A 9,110-nucleotide genomic window follows, 5' to 3' on the forward strand; every position below is an offset into this window, starting at 1 on the left:
AGAGAGAGAGTGAAAGAGAGAGAGAGTGAAAGAGAGAGAGTGAAAGAGAGAGAGAGTGAAAGAGAGAGAGAGTGAAAGAGAGAGAGAGTGAAAGAGAGAGAGAGTGAGAGCTAGTGCGAATGTGATTATGATTTTTCATTCTATTAACTTCATCTTTAGTATTTGCATCTACCTTTCAGTTGATATGATCCCTGACTATCATGAAAGTGTCTTTATTTATAGATGAACCCATAGCAGTGGAGAGGACTTGAATCTCACACATCTCCGTGAAAATGAATATAAGTCATAATGATGGTGGTATTGATGATGCTGATAATGAAAACAAGGACAGAGTTGATGATGATTATGTTATGGTATTGATGATTGTGATGATGGTGGTGGCAGTGGTTGTCATTATGATGATAATGGTAATGATGGTGATAAAATGACAAACTGATGCTTGTTATCAGAATGATGCTGATGAATAATATGTTGTTGGTGATGATGAAATAATGAAGTAGAGTGTGATGGTGACAAGGATGGTGAAGGCATTAATGTTGATAACCAAAATTACATAGCCTTACCTCCAAATTGAACATGTTCAATAAGGTGAGGACATTATCACAAAGAACCAAGATCCTGTTGAGGGCAGAAGCTGCTTTCAGTTGTGCAATTGGTTTTTTCTAAAACAGGCAAAATGTATGACTTGAATTAGTAAAAGCATATATTACTGGAGAAAATGATGAGAGAGAGAGGGGGGAGGTGCTGAGAGAGAAATGTCAGAGGAGAAAAAAGTGTGTAGGAGAGGACGAGAAAGAGAAAATGGTAAGCAACAGAGAGAAATGGAAGAGGAAGAATTAAATGATAGGGTACGGTTTGGGTGCCACAGGCAATCTGGCAACGGCTGACTGGACATTCGACCTGCTTTGGCAACATTATTTTTTGGCACTGGAGTAAGTGCACACATGCACAGAAATATACACACAGATAGAAAGAGGAAGAGTAAGAGAGAGAAGGGGGAGAGACATTGCAATTCATTAATTGAACAAGATTGATATAAACACTTTTCCTCTCCTCAGGCCCATGAGAAATATACTCACATGTAAACAGAGAGAAAGAGAGGGGGAGAGAGAGTGAGTGAGAGAGAATGTGAGAAACATTAAAATATCTGATATCAAATAAGTCATCACTGAATCAGCAACACTAAATAAGCAACATCACAACTGTTTAGCCCAGGGATCGACGAACAGGGGTAAATTAGCCCAAGTGGGGTAAAAATGAAATTCTTGGGGGTAATAAGGACTCATTAGACAAAATTTCATTAAAAAATGTGTTCCTTGCTATGACAGAAATTTTTCTTTTGGCATGAGAAGGCAGTAAAAAAGTTGCTGTCTTTTGCAACAACCTACCTTTGGGAATCAAGGATTTTCCGTTCTAATGAACATAAAATCAATTGGACACCGAAGAGTAATTAATTGGACCCTGAAGACTTATCCAAATTGCTCTGGCATCAAAATGCCCCAATGTTGATGTAATCATAACAAAAATGAAACATTTCTCCAAAACCTGAAGTGAAAATCTTTCTTGCGAAAAATCCTTTCGTTTCATAATGAGAACAGTAATTTATTTTATCACATTTGTTTCGTACTTTTTATATTTATAATTGTATTGTATGATAGATTCAATAAACCTTTTGAATTCAAAGAATCTATGATTTTCTTCCTTTCAAATCAAGGGGGGCAACATTGGCATAAATAAATATATTTTGGTGTAATTGGTTAAAAAAGTTCCCCAACCCCTAGTTTAACCCAAGAAATCTAATATTCCTCAGAAATATACAGTGTGTAGGAGAGAGTGATGGTGATAGCGAAGAGAGAGAGAGAGAGAGAAAGAGAGACAGTGAATGTTAGAGTATAGGGCAGAGGAAGAGGATTTATGCGTAAGTGTGTGAAACAGAAGAGTGTGAGGGTACATACCACTCCAAGGTACTTATGCTGTTGTTTCTCACTCGAGAAAAGCACTTTGCCACTTGATGATGCAGTAGATTCTTGGAGGATGTAATGAATGATGAAGCTGCAAAACAGAAGAACAATCAGCAATCAAACACTGTTTAGTAAATATCAATACACACACACACACACATTCTCTCTCTCTCACTCTCTTTCTCTGGAGAATTAGCTTGGAAGATGTTAGTCACACTGGAAGACCTTCAAATTTAGATGAAGATGTTTTGAAGGCAAAAACCGAAGAAAACACAAATATCACGACTAGAGAACTTGCAGAGGAGTTGGAAGTTTCTAAAAGTACAGCTCATGAATACCTAGTGAAGCTAGGATACATTTCTCATTATAATGTATGGGTCTCTCACAAACACTCAGAAAAGAATGGCTTGGGCTGGTATTCCATTTGTGATATGCTTTTGAAACGGAATAAAAGCATGCCTTTTTAGAAACAGTTTGTGACTGGAGATGAAAAATGTGTATGAAACAGTACATAAAAAGATCTTGGAGTTTGTGTAAGGATCCCCTAAAACAGCAACCAACGACGAATATCCATGTAAAAAAACGGCTATCCTTCGTGTTTGGTGGGATCATAAAGGCATTATTTATTATGAGCTTCTCCCACAAAACCAAACCATTAATTCTGATGTGTACTGTTGTCAGCTGGCTAATTTGAACCAAAAGATCTAAGAATTGAGGCCGTAGATTGCCAATAAGAAAGGGGTAGTCTTTCAACAAGACATTGCCTGACCACGTGCCTTTGGGTACCTGAACAAATTACAAGTTACATATATTCTCCTGATATTGTGCCATCCGACTACCACTTGTTTTTGTCTCTACGGAACTCATTGCAAGGAAAAACATTTAACAATTTAGACGGAGTCAAAATGCATCCAGATAACTTTTTTTCTTCAAAACCAGTAAAATTTTATGCTGGTGGGATATTTAAATTGCCTGATAGATGGGCAAGGGTCATTAATAATAATGGAAATTATTTCATTGAATAAAATTTATTGATAGGTCAATTATTTACATCCATTTTGAATATTAAATAGTGCTCAGAACTTTCTGGACAACCTAATATCTATCTATCTATCTATCTATCTACCTATCTACCTGTATTCCTATCATTATCATTTAATACCTGTTTTCCATGCTGGCATGGGTTGGATGGTGTGACAGGATCTGATGAGCAGCAAAAGTGCTTTGAGCTCCAGTATCAGCACTGGTATAGTTTCTATGGTGAATATCCTTCCTAATACCAACCACTCTACAGTGTGTACAGAGTGCTTTTTTCAGGACAGCTGCACTTGCAAGGTTACTGAGTAACTTGCAAGACAAGAAAAGAAATGGGAAAAATTCACCTCGACTAAGTAGCAAAGGGTATATTTGAGAAAGGAAGAGGTGACTTTATATTAGGTACTGAGGGGCTAAAGTATGCTAGATGGACAAGTACTGGTGTCTTGCTATAGAGCTACCCCACATTATATAATATATAATAAGGACGGTTGGAAGAAGCTGAAAAGAAGATAAAAATGGTGATGAGGTGTCAGAATGAACTCTTGAGGTACAAGAAGGTGTAAAGACCTACTTCGGTCATGAATGATCATGGGATAAACCTAGAAATTCCCCTCTGAGGCACAAGTCTGAGCAAGAGTATTTATAGAAGTCGTCCATGCATACAAGCCACCCCTCTCCACATCACTGATGTTATCCAAGGAAAAGGTAAAGGCCAATACAGCTTGGCATCAGTGACATCACAACTCATTTGTACAGCTGAGTGAACTGGAGCAATGTGGAATAAAAGAATAAAAGGTCTTGCTCAAGAACACAACACACAGACCAACCCAGGAATTGAACACACTACTTCATGATTGTGAGCCCAATGCTCTAACCACTAAGCCAAGGTAAATATAAGAGAAAAGACAAACAGTGGAGCAGGGTAAAGGGGTAATTTCATAAGGGAATGAGAGGAGAGTAACAGATGGTTAGAGAGAGGGAGAGAGAGAGAGAGATGTAGAAGTGAAAGCATTAGCATAGCTAGAGTGTGTGTCACCCGGGGAACCCTTCTGTTTACCGCCCCTGGACCCAACAAACAATACATTGCCTACAGTAGACCCAAATGTGCCACCCCTTTAAAAGTGCTACTTGCAGTGGACCACCTGGGCACCATCCACCCCTAGTTATGCTAGTGAGTGAAAGTCATGAGTGATGAACAAGGTTGGAGGTGTGGTTGATGGGAAATATTAGTACAGAGTAAGGTGAGAAAGATAAAAGTTGTTCAGGAAGGAGGAAAGATCAGAAAGTAAGGGGGTGATGAACAAGGCATAAGAGTGAGGTAAGAGGGAGATGTCCAGTGACAGAGATTGCAGTCAGAGGTAGATAAGGGTGGCTATAGTGAGTGTAAGGGGATGATGTACAAATTGTAAAAGTGGGGTAGAGGGAGCAGCTCCAGAGATTATTTCTAGTGCAGTTTCTAGGACATTGTTATTGAGTATAAAATGCTTCTATCCTCTGTCAAGTCACACAGATGTATATAAATAAAGTGGACAATGCAATGAATAAAACAATCACAGTGACAAGATGTAGTAATACTTACCAATCACTTGTACCAATATACAAATTTTTTCCACAGACTTCAATGCATTCAATCTAAATAATAAATGAATAGATTAGAATATAGTAGTTTGCGTAAAGTGTTGTGTGATATTACATTAGTTAAGGAAGAAAATTACTTGTTAGATTTCAAAGCATTGTGAAATGAAATACTAAATTGAACTACAAAAATAAAGACAGAACAGTTGAAGCTAACTTCATTTAGTATTTCTTCAATATTTCTTTTGTTGGGGCCTCTTGATCAGGAAATGGCTCTGATATGTGGTAACAACAACAATAGCATTATTCCATCTCCTATTGATTCTGTGTATATTCTAACTAAGATACATTGAAGAAATGTGAGTTCAAAGTTCAACTACTGTTCTGTCTTCATTTTAGAATTTCATTTCACATTGTTTCGGCCTTAACAAGTTGATATTTGAAAAAATATATATACATAAATTATATTGTAACAGCAGTAACTGGTCATACCCAGGTTAATATAAAGTACAGAAAATATTCAAAGTCTTCTCACCTTTTTTTAAAAGATGTACCCTTATACAAAATTTCAGCTAACTAGATGCAAAACTATGGCAAAACTAGAAATATACACATATATCACTGTACTGACCAAGCTATCAAAATGTGATTATACACAGCTGGTCACAGTGTACTTCCTTGTTGTAGGATTCAAATAGTGCCTTGAAGAATTTTAGTATATAGTATATTTAATGTATACAAGTTCAGGCATGTCTGTGTGCTAATAAGTTTGCTTCCCAGCCACATGGTCAGTCATACCACATGGCACCTTGGGTAAGTGTTTTCTACTATAACCTCAAGCTGATCAAGCCTTGTGAGTGGATTTGGTTGACAAAAATGGAAAGAAACTGTGAGTATCTATGTGTGTGTGTGTCTCTCTCTCTGTCTTGACATTGCATGATGTTTGTAAATGATTGTCACTGTCAAACAAGCAGTGTCATTCATGTTTGTTCATAGTGAAATATTAACTTGTTTGGAAGTAGGTGAGAGTTGGCGACAGAAAAGGTATTGAGCTGTCAAAAATATGACTCAAGTAAACTCCATCTGACCCATGAAAATAGGGAAAAGTAGACATTAAATGATGATGATATATATAAATACAGCAATGCTTTGATATATGAGTTAATATGTTCCTGGAGACCGCTCTTAAAGCAGGGCAATAATTTCGCATAGTAGTAATGTCATAAATCATAATTCATTCCCAGAAAAATATTTTACCTATAGAATTTATAAAACTTGTAAATAAATGGCAATAAAACAACAGTAGAATGTAAACAATATTTTATGTAAAAAAGAATGTCAAGATCATTTATAATAAAAAATATTATTATAATCGTTTTCTGAATCACTTTCACTCACACTAGACTTGAGCACACCATGACTTGTAGAAGTGATTGCCAATTCACAAGCACTCATAGACAGACTTGTAGATTTCTTTTTAAAAAACAAGTCTAGAGTTGTTTGCTCCAAAGCAGTTTTTCGCTTTCTATAAATTTCTCAGTTAAATGTAGAAGCATTTGTTATGATAGTAGAAACTTTTGCACTTTGTTCAAAGTTTGGATCTTGTGCTTGAAAAATTTCAGCTCGCCATACAAAAATGAACTGGAAAATAAAACTCATAAACCCAGGGTTTCGTAAAAAGGGTCCTTGTAAAGTGAGGTATTACTGTATATGTTTGATTTGTTTGTTTTTTTTGTTCAGTTACAATAAAAACAATTTTACATTAATATGATGGGTTACTCTTTACTAGGGTTTCGGTTAGCATACTATAGGAGTCACAGGGCACTGCTCCATGTGGTCCCACAGTTTCCATCTAGCGAGGAATATTAGAGTCTCATCCATTGTCTTGTATTCAAGATCCTCTGCATGACATCCAGTTAGTTAAAAGCCACGAATCTGATCTGTTAGGTCTTGCTGAAAACTAAGGATCTATTTTAAAACGGGGCCACATTTTTCATTAATGTTTTACGTAGTGTTTTTGGTACGGAAAGACTTTCAAACTTCGTATACTTATCTATTTTGTGTTATAGAACAGAAAAATATTTTTGTATTCAAATTTATTTCATGTAAAAAATTGTCTTATTTCGATAATTTCAACCAATCACTGACAAGTATTTAGTTGTTTATATTTACTCCTTTGGCTGATTAAGCGATGTAAAGCGTATTTAATCTCCATACCTTCGTTTTATTTGCTTTAACCCTAACCCTAGGGTTAGGGTTAGGGTTAATTGTTTCAGAATCGTTTGTTTATGTAGTTGGCACTTAATGTATATCGGCTGAATGGACGTCAGTGATTGGTTGAAATTACAGAAATACGACAACTTTCACATGGAATAACTTATGGATTTCTTTTTTTTTTAAGAAGACTAAGAGAAAAAGATGTTTTATATGACACATTCTACCAGTGTTCCAAGTTTCAAAGTGTTTCGTTAATGAAAAATGTGGCCCCCGTTTTAAAAAAGATCCAAAACTAATTCCATGTCCTGCTGCTGACGCACTGATTTATTGTCATTGGGGTTTATTCCTCTAGTCTGTCTCTTACCCTTCGACCTGTTTGGCCTGATAAGACCTGCCTGAAGATTTCTCTTCCTCCAGCATAGCTCTCCAGATCAATGGAGCACACAGGCACTTCACTGCAACGAGGTACTTGTTGAATTGGTCGTTGACTACACAGTAGTTCTTCCATCTTTGACAGGTTTTATTTTTCATCCCGCAGGGTGTCCAACAATCACCCTCCTCACCAAGCAAGCTTGATGGGGTTGCCAGTTTAGTCGCTGATGACCTGACTATGTGACAGGTTGTATTAGGGCATCCTGAGGGACAACTTACATAGATACTCTTTACTTTTGTAGAGAACAAATTTATTATTTTTAAACGAAAATACTGAATATCATTGACAGGGACATCATAGTTTTGGCCAACTAAGCCATCATGGGATTACAATCCAATGATGGCTTAATTGGTTGAAACTTCAAAGTCACTGCCAATAATATTCTGGCTTAATATATATACTTTTACTTCTTTCAGTCATTTGACTGCAGCCATGCTGGAGCACCGTCTTTAGCTGAACATATTGACCCCAGGACTTATTTTTTGTAAGCCTAGAACTTATTCTATTGTCTCTTTTGCCGGACCGCTAAGTTACGGGGACGTAAACCCACCAATATTGGTTGTCAAACGATGGTGGTGGAACAAACAAAGACACACACACGTATATATATATATATATATATACGATGGGTTTCTTTCAGTTTCTGTCTACCAAATCCACTTACAAGGCTCTGGTTGGCCCAAGGCTATAGTAGAAGACACTTGCCCAAGGTACCACGCAGTGGGACTGAACCAGGAATCATCTGGTTGGGAAGCAAACTTATTATCACACAGCCACGCCTGCACCTATGTATATGTATATATATATATATATATATATATATATATATATATATATATATATATATATATATACACACACACACATCTATCCCTAAGAGGACAAAACGCAAAGTTTATGTGTGAGATGTGAGGTGAGAACATAAAGAGCATTTTTTCCAATGTGCTAGTGACTGCCAATTTGGTTTCAAATTTTGCCAGAAGATCAGCAAATTTAGGGGTAAGTAATCAGTTGGTTACATCTACCTCAGTACTTGATTGGTACTTTATTTTATCGACCCCAAAATGATGAAAGGAAAAGTTGACCTCAGCAGGATCTGAAATCAGAATGTAAAGAGTTGGAAGAAATGCCACTAAACATTTTGTACAAAGTGCTATTCTGCCAGCATAGCTATCACAATACTCACTATTTGCATGATAGCAATACCATTAAGCCCATTTGGAATGGAAACTGAATTCCCTTAAAACATATCTTAAAAAAAAAGTGGGATACATTGGATAATGCAAACATGGATACACAAAAGGGCTGAACAGGGGATAAATAACGTCATATCTACAAACAATGGACTAAAAATCACAAGGAAGAAGCAGAGGTCTGTGAGGAGGAGGGTCACCTATATTGCTGATTGACCTGCTAAAAATTGCAAACAGATATTTCTCAAATCACACTGTACAGGATATACAGGATAATGTAATATTGTTTGCATAACAAAAATAATAAAACGAAATGGTTAAACTGGAACACCTTTTATCATAGGTTTTCTCGATCGAGGCTGACCTGAGGTAAAACAATCATTTGAACAACAATGAGGCAATGGTGGGTGGGGTGCCTCGGCGTTATCAATTAGTACTAAACTATCTCAAATTATAAACGCACTGTTTTTAAAAGCGAACATATTACATAATGTATACAAGAGGACATTATTTCTTACGAAGAAAAAAGTGACAGGATGGTCACAGCAGGGGCGTCTTTTACAATATTTTTGCCCGATCAGTGTCGATTTGGGGGATAAACAAGAACGTCACCACCATCACCCTGGAGGTATTGTTTAACTTTCTGAAATTGTACTTTCATTTTATGGAGACAAAAGTACGAAGATAAGCTGA

The 9,110-nt window shown here is 36.6% G+C and overlaps 1 protein-coding gene across 1 annotated transcript in view; it reads right to left on the reverse strand.

Moving 5' to 3' along the window:
• The window catches only part of LOC106883360 (transforming growth factor-beta receptor-associated protein 1), an 80,572-nt gene that overhangs the window by 70,546 nt on the left and 916 nt on the right, over nucleotides 1-9,110 (reverse strand). The window contains exons 2-4 of the mRNA XM_052971885.1: nucleotides 4,579-4,631; nucleotides 1,956-2,052; nucleotides 564-662 (exon numbers count right to left, since the gene is read on the reverse strand). Coding sequence (XP_052827845.1) covers nucleotides 564-662; nucleotides 1,956-2,052; nucleotides 4,579-4,631 — 249 coding nt within the window. The remainder of the gene's footprint in view (nucleotides 1-563; nucleotides 663-1,955; nucleotides 2,053-4,578; nucleotides 4,632-9,110) is intronic.

Source organism: Octopus bimaculoides, chromosome 11, assembly GCF_001194135.2.
Source record: "Octopus bimaculoides isolate UCB-OBI-ISO-001 chromosome 11, ASM119413v2, whole genome shotgun sequence".
NCBI classification, from domain to species: Eukaryota; Metazoa; Mollusca; class Cephalopoda; order Octopoda; family Octopodidae; genus Octopus; species Octopus bimaculoides.